Genomic DNA, 26,344 nt, shown 5'->3' with positions numbered 1-26,344 from the left:
ACACTACCTGTGCTGCTGATCCAGGGACGAGAGGGAAGGACCTGCTGCATGGAGGCTCCACGGAGTTTACACTGCTTGACCCGGGCTGCAAGAAATTAACCCGCTCTACCTTAACAGCAAGGAGCTCCTCTCCTCTACCTGGGCTACTAGAAAGTGACCCTGCTCTGCCTGGGCTGCCAGGAGCTCCTCTCCAATTCTGCACCTGTGCTACCAGCAGTGCCGGGAGCTCCTCTCCTCTACCCCACCTGGGCTGGCAGGAGCTCCTCTCCTCTACCCCACCTGAGCTGGCAGGAGCTCCTCTCCTCTACCCCACCTGGGCTGGCAGGAGCTCCTCTCCTCTCCCCCACCTGAGCTGCCAGGAGCTCCTCTCTTTTACCCCACCTGAGCTGCCAGGAGCTCCTCTCTTTTACCCCACCTGAGCTGCCAGGAGCTCCTCTCTTTTACCCCACCTGAGCTGCCGGGAGCTCCTCTCTTTTACCCAACCTGAGCTGCCGGGAGCTCCTCTCCTCTACCCCACCTGAGCTGCCGGGAGCTCCTCTCCTCTCCCCCACCTGAGCTGGCAGGAGCTCCTCTCCTCTACCCCACCTGAGCTGCCAGGAGCTCCTCTCCTCTACCCCACCTGAGCTGCCGGGAGCTCCTCTCCTCTCCCCCACCTGAGCTGCCGGGAGCTCCTCTCCTCTACCCCACCTGAGCTGCCGGGAGCTCCTCTCCTCTACCCCACCTGAGCTGCCAGGAGCTCCTCTCCTCTCCCCCACCTGAGCTGCCGGGAGCTCCTCTCCTATACCCGGGCTACTAAAAAGTTCTTCTCCAGGTGGACTGCAGAGAACCTCATTCTGCTCCTGAGCTGCATAGTGCCACCTGGGTGACAGGTCCCATACACCTGTGCTGTTCAGAGTCAAGGGTCCGCTTGCCTGGAGGGTGCGGAGACCCCCGACCTGCGCTCATGGCTAATGAAGAAGTTCGTTACTGCTCCAGATTCCCATACCTGTGCCTGAAGTTCACCCTGATTGCATACTGTACTATATTCTGGGTAAGTTACTTTTCTCTGGATGAACTGTATGGGGCAGGTGTAATGACTTATGGGACAGCAGTCTGCACTCCGCGTGCACTGTATCCCACCCTCTGTAGCTGTGCAGCTTATGTGGTGGATGCTGTTGTTTTCTGTTATCAGCCATTCCAGACTGGGTAGATTCAGTTGGGTGACCATTTCCATATTTAGTGGCACTTTAATTGGGCAAATTGTAGGAATACTGCGTTTCTCCAGTACATGAGATCGCTGTTTCTGCAGCCCAGTCCTTGTCCTATGCTTCGTGTCTGTGTGGCTGACAGTATGGAGGTATATTATAGTTTCGGGCGGTTACATATTTGCTCACTAAATAAAGATCAATGAAACCAGCCAGACCAGTTGGAGGGGATCCAATAGATAGGCCGTTACCTAACTTCTGTAGTCAAGGTGTGTTTCACCTTACACAACTACAGGCTAAAATACAGAATCTGGACTTGTCTGCTTTCTTCTAGGAACAGCACCACACCTGTCTGCTGGTTGTATCTGGTATTGTAGCTCAGCTTCATTGAAGTACATGCAGTACCAGACACAACCTGTGGACATGGGTAGCACTGTTTTGGGGAAAAAAATCAGACATGTTTTTCCAATTGTGGAAAACCCCTTTAAGAATTGCCCCTCTGTGCTAGTCTTTCTGAACTGTGTATACCACCACCTGGGGCACACACAGTATAAAGGCCCGATAGTTCCTAATAATGCATAATTCCACCTGCTTTGGTCATGAAAGTGGTCCCCTTACTTTCTAGAGACCATTCAATAAGGTATCAAAACAACATAAAACACAAGAACGGAAAGATAAAAAAAGAGTATAAAATACAGAAGAAAAGCAAGAAACAATTATTACACTGTCGGTGATGTAAAAATAGTAGATCATGAACAAAGAATTGATATTCAAAGTAATTATAGTGTGATAATGCGTGCATAATGCGAACACAAAAATATAGACATAATTGTGGCTTAAGAATCCTTGAAGAAGCTACGCGAAACACTCGTTGGAAAGGGGGACGGAGAGATAGTATAATTTTTACACCACAATCGGGTCTATAGTCGTCTTTGATTATTTTGTCACGTTTGTATTTACATTACGTATGTATTAATGTGAATACAAACATGACTAAACGATCAAAGAAAAATAAAGGCCCGATTGTGGTGTAAGTAACCCTGAAGAAGCTATGCGAAACGCTCACTGGAGAGTGGGACGAAGGGCAGCGTGATTTTCACCCCACCATCGTGTCTCTATTATTGTTTGATTACAAAGAATACAGACCCGATTGTGGATCGTGAAAATCGCGCTGTCCCTCCATCCCACTCTCCAACAAGCGTTTCGCGTAGCTTCTTCAGGGATACTTACGCCACAATCGGGTCTGTATTCTTCTTTGTTACATCATTATTTCATCATATTTTTGTATTCACATCACGTACATATTATCGGAATATTTTCTTGGGCAGCAATTCTTCATTCATGATCTATTAACGTGACATGAATAACACCTTGGACACTGTAATAATTGTTTTCTTGCGGTTTCTCCACCCTTCTGCTTTTTTTTTATGCTGTTTTTTAACTTTGTCCTTGTGGTGTTTTTTTTTTTTTTTTAAGTTTTAGATGTTTTTCTTCGTTAAGTGTGGATAATAGCCTTTTGTTTAGGTTAATCTGTTTTTAGAGATGGCACGTTTCCCTGGCACCTATCAGAAAATCAGCGTGTCGACAATCTTTTCATTGCTGGGGTCCAGAGGCCCACTCAGCGGGTCAGAACGGGGGGAACATATATGGCGTGGAATGCCAAAAAGGGGCATGGTTAGGTAAATAAAAAGTGTGAACCTCTGCATCCCTTCAAAGTTACCGTAAGTAAAGTTAGCCAGTTTAAGATTTAACCACACGGGCATTGTGTAGATTGTAAGGCTTCGGCACGGAGGCTGCATGGTGGCACATAAAACCTCTAAGGCGTAACTATAGTGGGTGCAGGGGTTGCAGAAGCACCAGCGCTCTGGGTATTGGGGTGGCTGAAAAGTCCATTTTGGCCAATAAGAAAGATCAATACTTCTTTTTTTTTTTTTTTTTTGAAACATAAAGTTGTGTCAAGCATTACATCTTATTGACATTAAATTCTTAATAATTAACACAACGTTATGGGGATAGGGGAAATGGTGACATTACAATAACTATCCAATCACATTCTCTATATGCGAATCTGCAAAGTTATTTAAGAACGGTATTTAAACGGAAAGATAACCAATTGTTCCATTTTTTTCTGAAATTGAGCTATATTATTATTAGATGTAGCGATTATTTTTTCTGATAGGCAATTCTTGTTGATCAGTGATACCACCTCGGGCAGTGAGGGGCACTTGGAGTTTTTCCAGTAACTAGCAATTTTGATTCTTGTTGCTACAATTATATGTACAATCACTGTACGGAACTCATAAGGAAACAAGTCCAAATCAATAGCGAGTAACGCCTGCTGTGCGCTAAGAGTCACCGGTATACCACAAATCTGGAACATCAGATGATCTACGGCTTCCCACAGACGTCTAATTCTGTCACAACTCCACCCTATATGTAGCATGTCTGCACAGGGGTCTCCACACCTCCAGCACGTGTCTGGGGAACTGCGGAACATCCTAGACAATCTACTGGGAGTGAAATACCACCGATATAACAATTTCCTGGCATTTTCTATGTGGTTAGTACATTTAGATTGGCTTCCAATAACTAAGAAGGATGCCCTCCACTGATCCGGTGAGAATGTGCAGTTTAGGTCTTTTTCCCACTTTTGCAGGTATGTAGTTAGAGAGGGCAGAGTATTCTCCAACATACAGTCGTAGCTTGTGGACAGCGCCCTAATCTGTGATGTCGGGTTCATCAGCATACAGGTCCTTCTCAAAAAATTAGCATATAGTGTTAAATTTCATTATTTACCATAATGTAATGATTACAATTAAACTTTCATATATTATAGATTCATTATCCACCAACTGAAATTTGTCAGGTCTTTTATTGTTTTAATACTGATGATTTTGGCATACAACTCCTGATAACCCAAAAAACCTGTCTCAATAAATTAGCATATTTCACCCATCCAATCAAATAAGTGTTTTTTAATAACAAACAAAAAAACCAACAAATAATAATGTTCAGTTATGCACTCAATACTTGGTCGGGAATCCTTTGGCAGAAATGACTGCTTCAATGCGGCGTGGCATGGAGGCAATCAGCCTGTGACACTGCTGAGATGTTATGGAGGCCCAGGATGCTTCAATAGCGGCCTTAAGCTCATCCAGAGTGTTGGGTCTTGCGTCTCTCAACTTTTTCTTCACAATATCCCACAGATTCTCTATGGGGTTCAGGTCAGGAGAGTTGGCAGGCCAATTGAGCACAGTAATACCATGGTCAGTAAACCATTTACCAGTGGTTTTGGCACTGTGAGCAGGTGCCAGGTCGTGCTGAAAAATGAAATCTTCATCTCCATAAAGCATTTCAGCCGATGGAAGCATGAAGTGCTCCAAAATCTCCTGATAGCTAGCTGCATTGACCCTGCCCTTGATGAAACACAGTGGACCAACACCAGCAGCTGACATGGCACCCCACACCATCACTGACTGTGGGTACTTGACACTGGACTTCAGGCATTTTGGCATTTCCTTCTCCCCAGTCTTCCTCCAGACTCTGGCACCTTGATTTCCGAATGACATGCAAAATTTGCTTTCATCAGAAAAAAGTACTTGGGACCACTTAGCAACAGTCCAGTGCTGCTTCTCTGTAGCCCAGGTCAGGCGCCTCTGCCGCTGTTTATGGTTCAAAAGTGGCTTTACCTGGGGAATGCGGCACCTGTAGCCCATTTCCTGCACACGCCTGTGCACGGTGGCTCTGGATGTTTCCACACCAGACTCAGTCCACTGCTTCCTCAGGTTCCCCAAGGTCTGGAATCGGTCCTTCTCCACAATCTTCCTCAGGGTCCGGTCTCCTCTTCTCGTTGTACAGCGTTTTCTGCCACATTGTTTCCTTCCAACAGACTTACCATTGAGGTGCCTTGATACAGCACTCTGGGAACAGCCTATTTGTTGAGAAATTTCTTTCTGGGTCTTACCCTCTTGCTTGAGGGTGTCAATGATGGCCTTCTTGACATCTGTCAGGTCGCTAGTCTTACCCATGATGGGGGTTTTGAGTAATGAACCAGGCAGGGAGTTTATAAAAGCCTCAGGTATCTTTTGCATGTGTTTAGAGTTAATTAGTTGATTCAGAAGAGTAGGGTAATAGGTCGTTTAGAGAACCTTTTCTTGATATGCTAATTTATTGAGACAGGTTTTTTGGGTTATCAGGAGTTGTATGCCAAAATCATCAGTATTAAAACAATAAAAGACCTGACAAATTTCAGTTGGTGGATAATGAATCTATAATATATGAAAGTTTAATGGTAAATAATGAAATTTAACACTATATGCTAATTTTTTGAGAAGGACCTGTAGAGTAAAGTTTAGATGGCGGTACAGGCATCTGTTTTTTTCCTTTCAGTTAGGAAATGCCGGATCTGCAAATATTTGTAAAAATCCCTTTGAGGAACATTGTATTTATCTCGTAATGATGTAAAAGTAATTATTTCCTCCCCATCACACAGGTTCCCAATTGAGGTGGTTTGGGGTAAATTCCAATTTTTAAGTTTGAGGTCCGGGATACAATGCTCCAGTGTCTCTATAGGAGCTTTGAGGAATGCGGTTTGTATAAGTAAGGCCTAATTTATTAGTCAACACACTCCATAGCTCCAGAGCCGCGTCTATTGTTGGAGACATTTTTAGGTTTCTATTAAGGTACCGTCACACTAGACGATATCGCTAGCGATCCGTGACGTTGCAGCGTCCTCGCTAGCGATATCGTCCAGTGTGACAGGCAGCAGCGATCAGGCCCCTGCTGTGCTGTCGCTGGTCGGGGAAGAAAGTCCAGAACTTTATTTGGTCGCTGGACTCCCCGTAGACATCGCTGAATCGGCGTGTGTGACACCGATTCAGCGACGTCTTCACTGGTAACCAGGGTAAACATCGGGTAACTAAGTGCAGGGCCGCGCTTAGTAACCCGATGTTTACCCTGGTTACCATCGTTAAAGTAAAAAAAAAAAAACACTACATACTTACCTACCGCTGTCTGTCCCCCGGTGCTGTGCTCTGCACTCCTCCTGCTCTGGCTGTGAGCGTCGGTCAGCCGGAAAGCAGAGCGGTGACGTCACCGCTCTGCTTTCCGGCCGCTGTGCTCACACAGACAGTACAGGAGGAGTGCAGAGCACAGCGCTGGAGGACAGACGGCTGTAGGTAAGTATGTACTGTTTGTTTTTTTTTTTTACTTTTAGGATGGTAACCAGGGTAAACATCGGGTTACTAAGCGCGGCCCTGCGCTTAGTTACCCGATGTTTACCCTGGTTACCGGCATCGTTGGTCGCTGGAGAGCGGTCTGTGTGACAGCTCTCCAGCGACCAAACAGCGACGCTGCAGCGATCCGGATCGTTGTCGGTATCGCTGCAGCGTCGCTAAGTGTGACGGTACCTTTAGGGACTTTAGTTTGATGTGCATGGTAAAAAGCTGAGACATTGGAGGTTCTCATCAGATGTTTTTCAATTGCTATCCAGTGCCGATCATCATCATTATTCCACATGAATCGTAACTGTTCGAATAATGCGGGCCTGTAGTACCGGACCACTGAGGGGCACCTAGGCCACCCTTACTCATAGGGATGTAAAGCGTGTCCACTTGGACTCTGGGTTTTCTCTCTTGCCAAATGTATTTTAAAATCATTGCTTGAATCTCTTTTAATATTTTCATTGGGAATATGATGGGAAGATTGCGGAACAAATACAGTATTTGTGGGAGAATGAACATTTTTACCGATGCAATCCTGCCCAGCCATGACAGTTCATGTTTCTTCATACGTAACATGTCAGTTTGGATTTTCTTCCTTAGAGACTTAGCATTTTATTTGCTGAGTGTCAGCCGAATACCTAAATACTCAATATGGTCATTTTCCCACTTAAAAGGGTATTTATTCTCAAAATTTTTGGGGTGTTTTGTGAGAGGGGTTAGGTTTAATACCTGGCATTTAGACACGTTCAGCTTATAATATGATATTTTAGTATATGAATCGATTACTTGCATTGCTGCCGGTAATGATTCTGTCGGGTTTGTTAACGCTAGAACGATGTCGTCAGCAAATAAACCTATTTTGTGTTCCGTTTTATTCACCTGAATTCCTGATATCATCGAGTGTGATCTAATTTTCTGCGCTAGAGGCTCAATCACCAAAGCGAATATAAGGGGTGATAGCGGACACCCCTGTCTCGTCCCGTTAGTAATAGTAAACCTGTCCGACATCATTCCAGAGACAGAAACCGACGCTGATGGGTGAGAATATAGCAGAGTGATTGCTTTAGCAATATTACCCGCAAATCCGAATCTGGCCAGAACCTCAAACAGGTATCCCCAATGCACCCGATCGAATGCCTTCTCCGCGCCCAGGGATAGGAGCAGAGAAGGCGTCCGGTCCCTCCCCGCCACATGAATGAGGTCAATCATTCGTCTGGTGCCGTCCAATGTCTGTCTAGATTTGATAAATCAAACCTGGTCTCTGTGCACCAGGGAAGGGATCACATCGGAGAGTCTATTTGCTAAGATTTTTGAGTACAGCTTGAGGTCAGTATTTAGAAGGGATATTGGCCTGAATTTACCTGGATGATCAGGCGTTTTTCCTGGCTTGGGGAGGGGGACTATAGTCGCTTGTAACATTTCTTCTCGTATTTTGCCTGTTTCAAATATATTTTGGAAGACTAATAATAGATGTGGGGACAATATTTGGTTGAATAGCTTCAAGTATTCATTAGTTATAGCATCCGGTCCTGGGGATTTATTATTTTTTGTTGCCTGAATGGTTTGTTGGATTTCTTTTTGGCTTATAGGTTGATTTATTGCAATCAATTTATCCTCTGGGATTTGGGGTAGGGATATGCTATTCAGGAAATTATTAATTAGCTCAGCGTTGGGTTGTGGGATAAGGTTGTCGGTCTTGAGATTATAGAGTGAGGAGTAATATCTTGCGAAAGTATTCGCAATTTCTTTAGTGTTGTATATTTTGTTCTTTTGATCATCTTGTATGTGAGCAATTTTTTGCTTTGTTAATCTCGCTTTAATCTTATTGGCAAGTATTTTACTCGCCTTATTCCCCTGCCAATAATATTTCGCTTTATTCCGCCTCAAATTATGCTCATATTTATATTGGAATAGCTGATATAGTTCGTATCTTGCCTTTTGTAGTTTTCTATATACCGTGGGTGATGGGCTATGTTCATGGATGTTTTCCAATGTTGCTATATTTTTATTGAGCTCTTCTATTTGTCGCATTCTCCATTTTTTGTGTTGCGCTGCTATCTGTATTAGCCGCCCTCTTATATAGGCCTTGTGGGCGCACCACACTGTGGTCGGGGATATGTCAGGGGTACTATTGATATCAAAAAATTCCTGGAGAAGGTCGTTAAGTTGGGATTTAATATTATCTGAGGCTATTAAGAAGTTATTAATTCTCCACGGAGAATAAGTTAAATTATTGTACGTCTCTTTAATTTGGCATGTTACAGGAGCGTGGTCCGACCAGGTTATGTTCCCAATTTTTGCTGATTGTATATTTTGAAGGAGCCATTTATCCACTCCTATTAGATCTATTCTTGAATATACTTTGTGTGGAAGATCAATACTTCTAAGGAAAGGTGATAGTTGGGGGTGGGGGGGGGTTACCCAACTGTCTAGGCTCACAATAGTTGGTGTAAGTATCTCTGTATTGCACCCTACTCTCACCAGAAAACCTTTTGTGAAATAGTACGTATTCTATCTGTATTTTCGTCTGTAGCTTGAGAGATAGCTGCGTTCATAATTCCACAGGCTGCAGAGCTGAAATTTCCCAGCATTCTTTGTTGACACAAAGCTTGTATCGCTTGGCCTTGGTGGTTTCTGTGAAGTAAGGTCGTTTGATAAAGAAACTAACGTTGGCCGCACGCTAGTGACTTTGGACGGCCGGGCGGTGAACCACTCCCTTTACCTCTGCTCCCTTTGATACAACAGTTCAAGAAAAGGGCAACGTAAATCCATTGTAGTGATATGTGCAATGCCATAAATCTCTTGGTGGTGCCAAAAGGGTTTTAATAATACATAAAATGCATTTATTCTTTGAATTGACGGTCCAAGACCAGGGACCTTCACCTGCCGAAAATCTCAGAAGATCATTGTGACCGAGTTGAGATGAATGTTTCCATGCGTTCTATCGCCAATCTTTCCATCTTCCACCATGATCCAACCAACACCTATGTCTGGAATTTGAAGTTGTTGTCCCATGGAGAGAAGCTGTTGCCGGAGAGGTGATAACCTTTTAGATTGGTCGGCACCCCACCCAAGCTCTAGAACAGTGTTCCCCAACTCCGGTCCTCAAGAGCCACCAACAGGTCATGTTTTCAGGATTTCCTTTGTTGTGCACAAGTGAATGAATGCTTGCCTGTCCAGGTGATGCAGTTATCACCTAGACAATACTAAGGAAATCCTGAAAACATGACCTGTTGGTGGCTCTTGAGGACCGGAGTTGGGGAACACTGCTCTAGAACAAGGTACTTTTATCCCAATTCAAGTGTAGCGGCTGTGAGTACGCCCGACCACCACTTTATTCATTATCTATTGGGACTGCTGGAAAAAATCGAGCTCTGAGCTTAGCAGTCACAAGGGGATGTATGGAGTACCAATCACACATGCGCACTACCTCTTCAGCATACGCCTTTTTGTGGCCGGATGCCACCTATCCGTCCAGACTGTTGGAACTATACCTCCATGAACTATTTGTGGACATATTCAGAAGATGGACCCTGTGAAGGAAAAGTATCGTTCATTATAATGCACCCCTTTGAGCTTGGAGGTGGATGTGTGCCCCCTTATCTTTTGGTCCCCTCTGAGGTTGCACCAATGGTATAGTCACCTGTGTCATGAAAGGAAGGGTCCACTAACAAGGCGTGCACCAAGTCTAATGTTTATGGAGTCGGAAGGCTAAAGTCAGCTGAACTTGCCAATATCAGCCAAGTTGGTCGACAGCGTGTATGAGGGACCCCAACTGATTATGTCCAGGCATATAAGGATCCAACATGTCTGACTTCAGACAGCTGATTTTTTTATTCTTGGTGAGCTAAGCCACCTGGCAGCGACACACTCATGGAGAGTACTCTCACGCATGGCCGGGCACATGCGCCTGTGTTTGGGTGAGTTGGACGAGATCATTGCCTGCCAACCCATCAGATTAAACCGCTATTCGGCCAGCAGCTTTCTAAAGTGTCTTTAGGGTTTGCAGAAAATACACTGTCATCTTTTGGGTAGAGTTGGGTTTACAGTTGCCGACTTTCGGCATTAAATGACCGCTAATCAGCTTTATGGCTGCAGTCGTAGCTGCTTAGACGGGTCAACTGCACTTCCAGTGCACGTAGAACAATTGATAATACATCATTCAGTGTCCATACACTGTCATTGTTCTTGGTAGCATGTTTACACAGGGTGATGTGCTGCCGAGAACTGATTTTTTTTTTTTTTTTTTTTTTTTTGGGAAGAGTCAGATGGCCGTAGATAGGGATGCAATGCTCAAACTGGCCGGCGGCTTTTCTGACCCGAGCTGTCACCCTCTGGTTGGGAGAGCCAGTCCGATCCTGGCATTGCGATCTATGGCCGATTTTATAAAGCTGTGTGACTGCAACCTTAGGCCACCTCATTCATTGGGTGAATGTTAGCCTGTTCCACTGGCTCATTATCAGGGGAAACAAGTGTTCATGACAATTGACCACTGTAAATGCCCCCTTAAAGAGAATCTGTCAGCAGGATTTCACACCCAAACTATTTATATGTGCATGTACCTCTTTCAAAGACAAGTCCAGCAATACCTTTTTTACCTAGACAGTCCATTCCTGTTACTGAGAAATCAGCCTTTGAATTGATATACAAATGAGGCTGAAGAGCTATGGTAGATCTGCAGCCTCTGTCACTCCAGCTCTATTCCCCGCCCTGCGCTGTCTCCACCTGCTTTACCGATCGGCGGTTTGTAAATGCCCCCTTACACTTTAACAATATACATTAAAAGAATCAAGATGAAGATCTTGGGAATTTTATAGCTGCTTGCCAACTTCTGGATATGTACCTTTAATTGCTGTTTATTGTTCTATTTTCTTGTAAGCCTCTTATCAGTTCCTGCTCCAGCAGGGAGTGCCGTGTTATCAGCGACGGCCTTTTAACTTAATGACGCATCTAATGGAAAATGGTCAGGAAAACTTGCGGTGCCTGTGTGGTGCTATTGCAAATGTCCGTGTATTATAGCAGCACTTTATACTTGTGTTATTGTGTATTGCGGCACTTGGTAAGTGGTAAAAATTAAATCTGCAGCAGTGGTAAGGGCTTGTATGCATAATAGCATAATAGATGAGGGTTAACGCACACCAGCCAAAGTACCCTTTCTATAGATACACCTACCTAAATATTGGGTCCTGTGATATCGGCACCAAGACGTTATCAGCAGATCCTATACGTTGCTTGTTGCGGCTTCCATAGATTAAGGTACCGTCACACATAACGATTTCTTTAACAATATCGTTGCTTTTTGTGACGTAGCAACGATATCGTTAACGATATCGTTGTGTGACAGCGACCAACGATCAGGCCCCTGCTGGGAGATCGTTGGTCGCTGGGAATGATCAGGACCTTTTTTTTGTCATTGATCACCCGTGATCACGGCGTGTGTGTGACGCCGATCCAGCGATGTGTTCACTGGTAACCAGGGTAAATATTGGGTTACTAAGCGCAGGGCCACGCTTAGTAACCTGATATTTACCCTGGTTACCATTGTAAAAAAAAAACAAACACTACATACTCACATTCCGGTGTCTGTCATGTCCCACGCCGTCAGCTTCCTGCACTGACTGTGAGCGCCGGCCGTAAAGCACAGCGGTGACATCACCACTGTGCTCTGCTTTACGGCCGGCCGGCGCTCACACAGTCAGTGCGGGAAGCTGACGGCGAGGGACGTGACAGACACTGGAATGTGAGTATCTAGTGTTCGTTTTTTTTTTTACATTTACCCGGGGACTTCGGCATCGTTGGTCGCTGGAGAGCTGTCTGTGTGACGGCTCTCCAGCGACCACACAACTTGCCAACGATCTCGGCCAAGTCGTATCGCTGGTCGTGATCGTTGGTAAATCGCTAAGTGTAACGGTACCTTTAGGCTTGTGTTTCCAGCTCATCCCACAAATGATCGATCGGACTGAGATCTGGAGAACATGGAGACAAGTCATCAGCTTGATCTTTCTCGTGTTCCTCAGACCAGTCCTGACCGACCATTCTCCTGCTGAAGGAGGCACTGCACTTGGGGAATACCTCATCATTGAAAGGGACACTTAGTCTGTATAGCGTCGCGTAGGTGACACATGTCACATCTACATGATAGCAGGATCTGAGGTTTCAGCAGAACATTGCCCCATCACACTGCCCTCACCAGCTCATGTTCTTGCCACCATGGTGCCATATTATTCCTGGCCGTCCACATGATGGAAAAGAAAATGTTATTAATCAGACAAGGCCTCCTGTTTCAGTGAGCCAGTTCTGATGTCCTCGTGCCCATTGCAGGCATTTTCGACAGTGGCCTGGGGACAGTAGAAGAACAAGTCCTCTTTTGATCCATCCGGAACACTTGACCATACAAGTCAATGGGAATCCATGAAAAGTGGATTTAAGTCAGAATTCTTCCGTGTCTTTCAGTATAATCTGAATTAAAAAAAAAAAAAAACACTTTCAGGGGTCTTTTTCTTGACTTGAGAACAGACATTTCTTCAGTGAAGGGGGGAAAAATAGGTACAACTAGGATGACACCTTAGAAAAAATGTTATCATGGATCTTTTAATAGTACTGGGTTTTACGTAATAGCCTCCAGGGCCCAGGTGCGAATGCACCAGAGTATACAGTCCCTTGAAAAGGTATTCATACCCCTTGAACTTTTCCAGTTTTTCAATGTACACCCAAAAAAATAAATAAATGTATTTTATGTGATATACCAACACAAAGTAGCAAGTATTTGTGAAGTGTTAAGGAATTAATACATGGTTTCTAAATATTTTAAAAATATAAATCTGAATATCGATGCACATTTGTATTCAGCCCCTTTCGTTGCAATTACTGCTGCAAGTCTTTTGGGGGGTCTGTCTCTACCAAAATATCACATCTAGAGGTGAGATTTTTGCCCATTCTTCTTTGCACGTTCGCTCTCACTCAGCGAGATTGGATGGAGACTTCTGTGAACACCAATTTTCAAGTCTTCCCACAGTTTCTCAATCGGATTTAGTTATAGATTGTGACTGGACCTTTCACATACACACATGAATATATGTTGATCTAAACTCTCCATTGTAACTCTGGCAGTATGTTTAGGGTCATTATTCTGCTGGAAAGTGAACCTATGTCCCAGTCTCAACTCTTTTGCGGCCTCGAACAGGTTTTCCTACAGGAGTGCACTTTTATTTAGCTCCATCCATCAACTCTGACCAGCTTCCCTGTCCCTGTTGGAGAAAAGCATCCCCACAGCATGATGCTTCCACCACCATGTGTGACAGTAGGGATGATATTTTCAGTGTGATATGCAGTGTTTGTTTTCCACCACACATACTGCGGACATATTCTCCACCCTGAGCTGTGGATCTCTGCACTTCCTTCAGAGTGACCATAACTTCTTGGCTGCTTCTCTAATTGGTGCTCTCCTTGCTTGGATGTCAGTTTAGGTGGATGACCATGTCTTGGTAGGCTTGCAGTTGGGCTATACTCCTTCCATTTTTGGATGATGGATTGAACAATGCTGCGTCAGATGTTCAGCGCTTAGGCTATTTTATTTTTTTAAAATCTAACCCTGATTTACATTTCTCCATAATTTCATCCTTTACCTGTCTGGTGTGCTCCTTGGTTTTCATGATGTTTGATCTCTAATGTTCTCACCCAAACCTCTGAGGCCTCCACAGATCAGCTGTAGTTATGGTGAGAATAAGCTACACGCAAGTGGACTCAAATTACTAATTGTGACTTCTGGAGGTGATTGGTCACTTAGAATTTTATTTAGGGGTGTCAGACTACAGGGGGTTGAATACAAATGCACGTCACAATATTCAGATATATATTTTTATTAAGATATTTAGAAAACCCTGTATTTTCTTTACACTCCACAAATACTTGCTACTTTTGTGTTGGCATCACATCAAATTCCAATAAAATACATGGGTGCAATGCGAAAAAATGTGGAAAAGTTCACTGAATATGAAAAGTTTTTCAAGGCTTGTGGCTAATAATAATAATTTTATTTATATAGCGCCAACATATTCCTCAGTGCTCATCTAAATGGACCTTTTACACTTTAATTTCATAATTTCTAGTCCTGAAATGCATAGATGGGAAGATAATAATTGAGATGGAGCCCTCCATGGATTGCTAGGGGAGGTGAGCAACAAAAATATATTTTTTCCATCTGTGACATGTGGACACTGGACATCTTGCCTATCCACCTTCCTTCTCTCGCTGTTGACTTTCTTCCCCCTCCTCCAGTTTTCAGAGCAGCTTTGTTGTGATACTATCTGAAGATCATTATGAGAAACTTCTCCTTTTTTCAGTTGCGGGACATATTTTTGTTCTTTACATCAGGTCCAGGCATGTGAGGGTATTGTGACATTCCTTCACATCACGCAGGCAGCGTAAGATGAACTGCGTCTACTCGAGAAATGTCCGTGTCACAGAGGATAAAGAATCCCTGGAAACGTTTCATCTCGTCCCCATTTCTTTTATGGCCTTGTAACATTCTTCCAGATTTTTTCTTTTATATGATTAAAAAAAGTGTTCACTACATTTTCTGATCTCCATTTCTCGCTGTTTATAGATATCTGCTTGCTCTCGATCACTAGGAATCTTTCACTGTCCACTTTTAATACATCTGTCCTAATCGTGTGATGGAAATGGCACAGCTCTGATTACTGTAGTGGACCGAGCCGTAGACCTGTGCTTCCATCGCAAAGAGAGCTAAACCATATTTATTGGTGATTTTGGGATTGTTTTTGTATTCTATACGTTGCCCATTCGGTAATTCTCTCTTCCTCCCCAGCTCATAGGTGCGTTCATCCTGGCTATCGGGATCTATGCAGAGGTGGAGAGGCAGAAATACAAGACTTTACAAGGCACCTTCCTTGCTCCTGCCATCCTCCTCATCCTATTGGGAGTGGTCATGTTTGTTGTCTCCTTCATCGGTGTCTTGGCCTCACTCCGCGATAACCTGTGCCTTCTCCAAGTGGTGAGTATTGTCGACATTCCGTCCAGTCTCCGTGACCGCATCGTATCTGTATGTTTAACTTTTTAGTTTTTCTTTTTTGTAGTTCATGTATACTCTGGGGGTCTGCCTCCTGTTGGAGTTGACTGGGGGGATCATGGCCTTAATCTTTAGAAATCAGGTGTGTATTATTTTTCGCCATTGAGCCCGTCCTACTGCGTGCCCGTTGCTGTCAGTCATCCAGTCCGCAGATCAATTAATGATGATGTCTTTCTTTTACACCAGACCATGGATTTCCTGAATAAAAACATTCGGAAAGGAATCCAGAATTACTACGATGACCTCGACTTCAAAAATATCATGGACTTTGTGCAAAAACAGGTGACTGTTTCCTGAATTATGTTTGTCACGGATTTAATTACATGGTTATAACAAAAAATAGTAATCGGTATTAGTAGGGTATAAAAGATTAGATAATTCCTGGTATCCTCCAAAAACACTGCCACGTCTTCAGAGGTTGTGTCTGGTATTGCAGCTTTACATGGGGGGAAAAAAAACCTCCAAGGTCACATGAATGGGAGAAAAGAAGACTGCACATGCAGATAAATACAACTTAAAAAAAATAAAATAAAAAAATATATGTATAATATATATAATTACACAAACTAGGCAGCGTTTAACTCAACAGATATTGGAATAATAACCATTTCCACAATTGGATGTGTTTTAAATAAAATGTTCCTGTGCGGAGATAATCTTATAAATGTGCCCCTGCTGTGTCTGACCATACAGGGACATGGTCTGATCATAACACAGCTCCTGGGCAGGAGAGGAAGAAATAAGTATGTTCCTGTATGGTCGGACACGACCATTACACAGTACACAGAAGCTACACATTTATAAGATTATCTCGGCACAGGAACATTTTATTTATACACATCCCTTTAACTCCATGGAATTGAATGGGCCTGTGTGGCAATACCTGTGGGTAGGTATAGCACTATTTTTTTTAAAAGGGGGGGGAAGAGGGGGTGGTAGGTACATAGATGATGTATGATTATTTTAATGACACAAAATCTTTGGTTTCTAGTTCAAGTGTTGTGGCGCAGCAGAGTATACAGACTGGGAAAAGAATGAGTATCACTCTTGCTCAGCTCCCGGGCCTCTTGCATGCGGCGTGCCTTATACGTGTTGTATCACCAACAAGGTAATGATATAATAACTGTGACCAGTAGTCCCTGGTATGAATGACTAATCTGCAGTGGGGATGAATCTGCATGCAGGCACCCATACTGGTATTTCTAATTTTCGTTTTTTGCTTGTCGCACCATGGCTCAAGCAAAGTCTAAGTGGGATTGTATGAGATCAGAAAAGCTTGCCTACTTGCTTCCATGAAAAGCGCCACCCTTGGACCATGGGCTGTGACTAGTATTGCACTCTTCTTTTTTTTTTTGTTTTGTTTTTACAACTTAATGGTTTTCTCTGTCTGCCTTTTTCTTTCAACTTCCACAAAACAAAAACCTCAGACTGTGGCATCCCGTCTAACAACATTGCATATTGCAGCAGTTTCGGACAAGTCCCAGTCACTACTTTATTCTTTCTTGCAGACAGTACTGATGAACACATTGTGTGGTTACAAAGCCATGAAGCTAAACGTATGTACTTGATGAGAGCGTTGCTATACTTTTAGATGCTATTGCCTTGCATCTTAAGGGTTGTCCATTTTTTTTCAGGACATTTTTATTTATTTATTTTTTTTACTTAAATTGGGGCTAAAATGTTCTTAATTGGGTATCATTACACATTTTGCACCGTTTGTTTGCTATAGCCTCATTGTTTCCTGGCCCGGTATGATGGGGAGTGTGTAACTCTTTCTACCAGTCTTTCTCTGAACTTCTCTTCCTGGTTTATGGTCATAAATCAACTTCAATGCTGAATGTGCAGGGAAACAGGGAGCCTGTGAAAATCAAATGGTGCAAAAATTTTAATGAAGCCCAATTGGCAAAAATATTTTTAGTTTCAAATGCATGCATTTAAATAAAGAGAAAAAAATTGTCCCTGAAGGTGGACCTTGTCTTCATTTTCAATATTAATGAATTTTTACCTCTTTTATTCTAACTAGGAAGACTTGCATACTCTGCCCATACACTGTTAATGTCAATCATATGGGCCCCATTTATTATTATTGCATTTGCAAATTTTTCTTTTTTTTTTCTCTTAATTTTCTGGGGGTTTTTTTGTGCAATGGAATTTGGTATAATAGCAAAATTGTTTGAGGCCACGCTGTCAATCTCATGTCTTTAGCTCCGGCCTAATGTTTTGTTTTTTTTTTTTTTCCCTTTTTTCTACTATTACTGCTGTCATGTATGTTCTTTTTGACACCATGTCATCCCTCTCCTCTTCAGAGACAGGCAGCTCAGGAGTTTATCCACGTCAGAGGCTGCACGGATGCTGTCATTATCTGGTTCTTGGATAATTACACAATCATGGCCGGTGCATTACTGGGCATCCTACTCCCACAGGTCAGTGTGCACAGGAACCTGAACAGCCAAGTGGCCGTCTAGTCTTATTTGTAGACGGCGGGTCCCAATAGGGAACCCTTCTCTGACCTACGCTGAAATGGGGGATATGGTCTGCAATTCTTGTGGCGACATCCATTTATCAGTGCTTAGTTTATATGCCTTAGCACCAAATCTATATTAAGGACAGTTTTCCGCTTGATGGGGGGGGGGGGGGGAGGAGTTGTCCATTACTTTAAGGTTGGGTTCACTGTGCCTATTTGGTGTGGATATTGAGCACTTAAAAGCTGAATCGTTTCACAGCACCAGTAAAGAGGATGAGTTGTTTTTTTTTTTTTTATTTAATCTCATCCCCGTGCTGTGCTTTTAGTTTTTTTTTTTTGTTTGTTTGTTTTTTTTTCTTTGGGGGGGGGGGAGCAACAGAATCCATCTTGAAACGTTTAATTAAAGTGATTTTTACCCATTAATTTAATTGGAGATTCTACGTCTGACCTGTAGTTTAAACTTGCTGTCTTTGCATTCTTTTGCTGTATTTTCTTGAATTTTTTTTATTTTTTTTTGTGTGTTTCCACACCAGAAATGCACATAAAAGTGCATGAATAAATGTGGACAATATGCACACATTTTTGCTGCATGAATGCTGGGGATCTCAAATTAGAAACACGGGCATAAAATTTGCACCAAATACGCAACGAATCAACCTGGCATGGAAATTTAACCTTAATGGGCCCAGGGTAGTGCAAGAAATTACCAATTCCAAGATCTTTTTCCTGACTGTGAAGCAGGCACGCTCATCTTTATACCTCTAACCCGAAAGATTTCACCATCCTTAATGAATTCGGACCTCCTTGTATCACGGTCTGTGTACGGAGCACAATGCACAGGTCTCCTAATCCAAACTCACCGGCCTTGCATATGTTTGATGCTGGACTGGAGATATGACTATCTGCATTTAGAAGAATTAGGTGTATACAGGCTTTTCGACTGTAACAAGAACTGTATCATTCACTGTGAGCAAGTGGAGATCTTGCAAATGGTGAAAAATGGAAGCTGTTGCATAACTCTTAACACAGTGATTTTTATTTTTTACACAGCTCTGGAAAACTTCTCAAGGATTTTAATTGTCTAGTACATGCTATCATTCTAGCTGGGCAAAAAAAAAAAAAAGATGCCGTGGTCGATTTGGTCAAAAGCGGTGTTCTATGGCTGCACTTGTCCCTTAGTGAAAATGAAAGCATATTTTTATTAATTTAGCTTTTTTTTCTGTGATCCTGTGTGCCAACCATGAGCAATGTAGTGTAGAAGCTAAATGCAAATCGGGCTGGAAGTGCACTGGGGGCGTGTCATTGCACTTGTTAGAAGCTGTTCAATTTATATGATATGCCCTCAGTGCACTTGTTGATTTGTATATGAATTGTAGCCTACATTGCCCATGACTGGCACATAGTGTTTCTTCTAAAAAGAGGGATAAGCACTTGTATATCCATATTATTATTGCATATGCTAAAAAGTGCTGTTTAAAGGAGCCATCAACGTTGCATAAGTCTTCTACTTGGCAGGTATTGCGGATGTGCCCTAATAGGACAGGTGGCACGTCACCGGGTGCCATGACTGTTGTCCCCTTTAATGAGTATATTTGACCTTGCAACTTTCCTTTTCCTCATACAATAAATTGTATCCTTGCATCTTTACAACTGATACTTTACTTTTCTTCTAGTTCCTGGGAGTCCTCCTGTCAATTCTTTATGTGACCCGGGTAGAAGATATGATAAGGGAGTGGAACAGTTCTGCTGATGTTCTCCTGGAGGGTGAGAGCACAAAACCAGAGATTGAGTTCTCCACTGTGGGTTGTTGTCGGTGCTATCCAGGTCAGGAATCGTCAGCCTGAGCATCTTCACCTCGCAGGAATTGCCATGCTAACAGACACTAAACCTTAACCCCAAGGGCTTTCCGGGATCATTGGAGGTGGTGGACTCTGCTATAGGTTCCACTATGGCTGACTGGTGACATTCAGGACCATATTGTGCCTGGTAAAGCACATCACTGTATTGGTTGTCAGACTTTCTGGAAGTGCCCTCCAAGCAGAACTCATCTCCGTTGCATACGGCAAATGGAAACTTTGCCGTGAATATTCTGCGCTCTATGGTTTCCAGGCCAATGACCTAAAATCCTGTGGCAATAACGACGTCAACTCATGTGGAGGTTGCTTCATAAATTTGCAACATAATCTGCATTTTTCTTTCTGGCTTTGAGAAGAAAAAGGGAAAATTTTGCCAACGGTGTTTAGAGAGCTTGCGAAATGGACTCCTTTTTTAATTTAAAAAACAAAGTACCCCAAAGATGAGCCGATCACAGAATATCTCAGTGCAGATATTCAAGCGATCGGCTGGGAATCACAAGTGTTCATTTATCCAACAGCACTTCTAGAGGTGAAACCAAGTACTACATGGAGCACATTGAAATCCATTAAATGCACGGACATATGAAGTCCTCCAGAGAGAAAAAGACGGGGTTCCAAACAAGACTGTGGTTATTTGAAATGCGCACATAATCTAAGAAACTACTGTACTAATTTGGATCCCCAAAGCAGGTCCATGCGCACTTACTGTACGTTGTCAATGAAAGCAGTTTTCTTAATAGCAGTGACCCCCTAATACCTCTTCTGGACTAGATGGTGATGGGCATTTATTAAAAGGAATGAGTATCTCATATACTTATTCCAAATATATATGCAATTTTTTTTTTTTATAAAAGTCTGAACCCTTCCTTTAAGTAACTGTGTACACTGTGCATTGTAACCCGCCAATGTGGACGGCACATAACCAGATGTATTTTTGCTTTGCCAGAATGCTGACTTATTTTCAGACTTTAATCATATTGTGATATAAAAACTTATGGTGCTATACTCCTGGAACTTCACAAAAATGCAGGGATTTTGTTGTAGAATTGACATTTTGTATGTTTTGTCTCCCTTCGTGTTTACATACAGAATTTATAACGTTGCGACTAGTCTAACTGGTCTGTGCTCAGGTGTAATGTGCCATGAACCAATTTTTTTTTTTTATTTTTTTTTAAGTATTTCTACAGCTTAAGCAAAGCTCATTTGACAAGAAATTAACTGAAAATTTGCACAGCCCACAAGATGGCTGCCTTGATGTTTTTAATATTTACTACGGCCTATAAAATGGCTGCCGAGCTGCAAATACTACTGTATTGGTATACCGTACCCTTACAACTATTTGTTCATTACAAAACGGACACCTGTACTGCACGTAGGAATGACTTGCCATAGCGGGGCTATTCTCCATATTGATTTCTTCTCCTATTTACCACTAATGTGTAATATAAAAGCCATGTTATAGATTTGCCCCCCTCTGTTAGCCAGAGCCTCTGCTTTTTAGGTGCCCGATTATTAAAGGGTCTGTCAGGTGAAGGAGATCCTTTTACATAAAATATTCTACTACTTTTATGTTACAGCAAATCCAGCAAGGGCCGTGAGGCAACACTGGTTGCTATAGACAACGGCTCCATTTTCTGTCAGCAGTAGCTGCCATACTTGAGGACCTCTCGCCCAGGCTTTTCCTCATATGAAACCACTATTTGTAGCCTGTGAATTTTAATAGGAATTATATTTAGTGGGTCTGGTTCCAACTAAAATCCAAGGCTTCAATTAGTAAAGCAGGCCTTATTGCCCGCAGCAACTAATCACTGCATAAGCGCTTATTCGTTGCTATGGGCAACCTCTTGTGCACAAAATGGCTGCCAGTAATTGTTTACTCGTATGGCAGAAATATCATACGTCTAACAAAACACCTGTAGTAGTTTAGGAATATAATAAAAAAAAATAAAAAAAAAAATATATATATATATATATATATATATATATATATATATATATATATATATATATATATATATATATATATATATATAACACATATAAACACACACACACACACACACACACACACACACACACACACACACATACATACATATACCAAGTCTTTACTACTTGTACATAAATCTCTAAATAATAGGCTGAATGATGTCTTAGGATTTATTAGGCCTCCATGGACATAACAAATAACCTGTATGGAAGAACATGGAGTCTCCCATGTCTGTACGCTGCCATATTTTGGCTACTATTTTTTTTTTTTTTATAAGACCAGTACTATTAAATGCAGGTGTAGACGAGCTTTTTTTCTTGTCATACGAGAAAATTGGATCAATTATGCTAATTGCACTCTGATCAAATTTTCTTGGCTGTGGAGAAGATGGACTTTTTTTTTCTATATGCTGTCCACTGTGTTGATGGAATTTGGACTGCACTCAGATGTCATCAAAGTGCAGTCCGATGGTTTCCATTGATTGGCATGACAGAGTGCGATCTGAATATCGGATGAAACTCTGGCACTCAGCAATTTTTAATTGTTTTTCTCAGAGATATTTACGGCCCCATAAAATATAATTGATCCAATGTTTTGTTGCATCGCACTCAGACCGAAAACACGGTCATCTGCACCTGTCCTTAAGACAGGCAGGTAAAGTTATAAGTCCTGATGGAGATTTTCCATTGGGACCTCGTTGGCTCTGTGCCTAATTCACAAATTCTGCAAATGTTTAATATTTACCCCCATCTGCCAACATACGGTAAATTGTTGCACCAATATGGTGTAAATGAACAAAAAGAAGTACTGGGCTCAGATAAAAATGGCAAAAACTAATGGAATAACATTTTTAAGATTGCAGTTTATATCAATAGGTTTAACATGCAGCGTGGAAAACCACTGTACAGCAATACATGGAAACTATGCTTTAGACCCAGGGGTCTTTTAAAGGGGTGGTTCAGGTTTATCATACCCTTAGGGTAGGTTATCAGAAGCATGGGCAACCAGTTTAACGTATGGGTTTTGCGAATGTACAACTTCCAGCAATGTGGCTCATACTCTTAGGGGGCAGACAGACGGATGTATTTCTTGTGTGAGGATCTCAATGCAATCCTCGGACTGACTGCCTGCACTCCTGACCGGAGCGTGACAGCTGCACAAAAATACGTCATGTTTGGGCCAGGAGAGGTGCCGGGCCAGTCCATGCACTGCAATGCCATCCTCGCACGAGAGATACGGCGGTCTGTCTACGCCCTTCTTTTGAAAGTTACGCAAAGGTTACCATCATTTTTGCTGTAGAGAAAAGTCCAGCATATGTTGAAATCCCATTATAATACCACAAGGGTCGGTCAGGTATGTTTTGGGTTTATTGAACAACACACTGTCATGGTTTATGTTGCAAACATTAGCTTTGACACAGATGTGAAGAGAGCCGTAGACACCATATACTGGGGGGTAGTACTGCAGGTTAATGGTGTGCATTTCAATAACAGAGTATTGCTTATTATGGCACTGTACTGGGCCAGTGTGTTTGCATATGGAAAATGTGTATATGTAAAATATATATATTTTTTGGTTTAATGAGCTTTAACATTGAAATATTTTAATAAATATATGATCTGGATTGTGATTAATAAACATTATGTATGGTTCATGTTGTATTCTCGTTAACTGCTTAAGATTCATTGTATGGGACGTGTATGTACGTAAGAAAATAAGTATTTGATCCCTTGCTGCTTTTGTAAGTTTGCCCATTGACATACATGAACAGTCTTATCATTTAACCCATTCACAACGTGCGCCATACTAGTATGGCGCACGTCGTGTCCCTTTCCCCCCGGAGCCCACCTCTTTCCTGGAACAGCCACAGGTGGAGTTGCGATACACTTGCGGCTATTAACACCGTTAAATTACGCTGTCAAGCGATGACAGTGGCATTTAACAAGTGCTTCTGGCCATCGGGCAGGAAATCCGCCCACCGGTGACCCCCGTCACGTGATCGCGGGTCACCGGTGTGTTGGAATCACAACCAGAGGTCTCCTGGAGACAAGTGATGAGCGAGTATACTTGTTGCTTGGATTTTCCTGAACACGCTCGGGTGAGTATTTGTGACTGCTCCGAGATTTAGTTTTCGTTTGACACAACTGCATGATTTACAGCTACTAGCCAGCCTGAGTACATGTGGGGGTTGCCTGGTTGCTAGGGAATCCCTACATGTAATCAAGCTGTCTAGTAGTCGCAAATCATGCAGCAGCTGCAAGGAAAACGAAACCTCCGAACACTAAGGCTATGTGCACACTTTGCAGATTCCACTGCGGATTTTTCCGCAGCAGAATTCCAAAATCCGCAGTGAAAACCCGTTGCGGTTTTTACTGCGGATTTATCGCGGTTTTTACTGCAGTTTCTTCTGCGGATTTTTATCTGCAGTTTCCTATTGGAGCAGGTGAAAATCCGCAGAAAAGAAGTGACATCCGGTGCTCATAGCAAGTCAGCAATTTTCCTACATAGAGGCAAACTGATCATTGCCTGTATGTAGCAGAGCTGATCGGGTTATTGCAGCTTCTAGTCTCCCAGGTAGACTATTGAAGCATGCCAAAAGATTTAAAAAAAAAAAAAAAAATTAAAATCACCCCCCTTTTGCGCCATTCAAAATAAAAATAATAAAAAAATCAAACATACACATATTTGGCATTGCCGCGTTCAGAATCGCCTGATCTATCAATAAAAAAAGTACAGTTGTGGCCAAAAGTATTGACACCCCTGCAATTCTGTCAGTTTCTTCCTGAAAATGATTGCAATCACAAATTCTTTGGTATTATTATCTTCATTTAATTTGTCTTAAATGAAAAGAAACACAAAAGAGAATGAAGCAAAAAGCAAAACATTGATCATTTCACACAAAACTACAAAAATGGGCCAGACAAAAGTATTGGCACCCTCAGCCTAATACTTGGTTGCACAACCTTTAGCCAAAATAACTGCGACCAACTGCTTCCGGCAACCATCAATGAGTTTCTTACAATGCTCTACTGGAATTTTAGACCATTCTTCTTTGGCAAACTGCTCCAGGTCCCTGATATTTGAAGGGTGCCTTCTCCAAACTGCCATTTTTAGATCTCTCCACAGGTGTTCTATGGGACTCAGGTCTGGACTCATTGCTGGCCACCTTAGAAGTCTCCAGTGCTTTCTCTCAATCCATTTTCTAGTGCTTTTTTGAAGTGTGTTTTGGGTCATTGTCCTGCTGGAAGACCCATGACCTCTGAGGGAGACCCAGCTTTCTCACACTGGGCCCTACATTATGCTGCAAAATTTGTTGGTAGTCTTCAGACTTCATAATGCCATGCACACGGTCAAGCAGTCCAGAGGCAGCAAAGCAACCCCAAAACATCAGGGAACCTCCGCCATGTTTGATTGTTCTTTTCTTTGAATGCCTCTTTTTTTTCTCCTGTAAACTCTATGTTGATGCCTTTGCCCAAAAAGCTCTATTTTTGTCTCATCTGACCAGAGAACATTCTTCCAAAACGTTTTAGGCTTTTTCAGGTAAGTTTTGGCAAACTCCAGCCTGGCTTTGTCTCGGGGTAAGAAGTGGGGTCTTTCTGTGTCTCCTACCATACAGTCCCTTTTCATTCAGATGCCGACGGATAGTACGGGTTGACACTGTTGTACCCTCGGACTGCAGGGCAGCTTGAACTTGTTTGGATGTTAGTCGAGGTTCTTTATCCAACATCCGCACAATCTTGCGTTGAAATCGCTTGTCAATTTTTCTTTTCCGTCCACATCTAGGGAGGTTAGCCACAGTGCCATGGGCTTTACACTTCTTGATGACACTGCGCGCGGTAGACACAGGAACATTCAGGTCTTTGGAGATGGACTTGTAGCCTTGAGATTGCTCATGCTTCCTCGCAATTTGGTTTCTCAAGTCCTCGGACAGTTCTTTGGTCTTCTTTCTTTTCTCCATGCTCAATGTGGTACACACAAGGACACAGGACAGAGGTTGAGTCAACTTTAATCCATGTCAACTGGCTGCAAGTGTGATTTAGTTATTGTCATCACCTGTTAGGTGCCACAGGTAAGTTACAGGTGCTGTTAATTACACTAATTATAGAAGCATCACATGATTTTTCGAACAGTGCCAATACTTTTGTCCACGCCCTTTTTTATGTTTGGTCTGCAATTATATCCAATTTGGCTTTAGGACAATTCTTTTTGTGTTTTTTCATTTACGACAAATTAAATGAAGATAATAACAAAGAATTTGTTTGCAATCATTTTCAGGAAGAAACTGAGTATTATCTGACAGAATTGCAGGGGTGTCAATACTTTTGGCTGCAACTGTATTACCCTGATCGCTAAATGGCGTAGAGACAAAAAGTCGAAACGCCAGAATTACGTTTTTTTGGTTGCCTTGACATTGCATTAAAATGCAATACCTGGCGATCAAAAGATCCTATCTGCACCAAAATGGTATAATAAAAAACATCAGCTCAGCGCCCAAGATCATCAAAAATGGAGACGCTATGGGTCTCGGAAAATGACGCAT

The 26,344-nt window shown here is 42.5% G+C and overlaps 1 protein-coding gene across 1 annotated transcript; it reads left to right on the top strand.

Annotated features, from left to right (window-relative positions):
* On the top strand, window positions 1–21,771 carry TSPAN15 (tetraspanin 15). Its single transcript, XM_069746575.1, has 8 exons — window positions 1–1,030; window positions 15,234–15,419; window positions 15,502–15,576; window positions 15,681–15,776; window positions 16,486–16,602; window positions 17,003–17,050; window positions 17,801–17,917; window positions 19,632–21,771. Exons 1-8 carry the CDS (start codon window positions 944–946, stop codon window positions 19,800–19,802), a joined length of 897 nt encoding a protein of 298 aa, XP_069602676.1. The 5' UTR covers window positions 1–943; the 3' UTR covers window positions 19,803–21,771.
* Window positions 21,772–26,344: the final 4,573 nt, after the last annotated feature.

Source organism: Ranitomeya imitator, chromosome 2 (genome assembly GCF_032444005.1).
Source record: "Ranitomeya imitator isolate aRanImi1 chromosome 2, aRanImi1.pri, whole genome shotgun sequence".
Classification (NCBI taxonomy): domain Eukaryota; kingdom Metazoa; phylum Chordata; class Amphibia; order Anura; family Dendrobatidae; genus Ranitomeya; species Ranitomeya imitator.
Note: the sequence above shows the minus strand (reverse complement) of the source record. Positions and strands in the feature narration are given on the sequence as shown.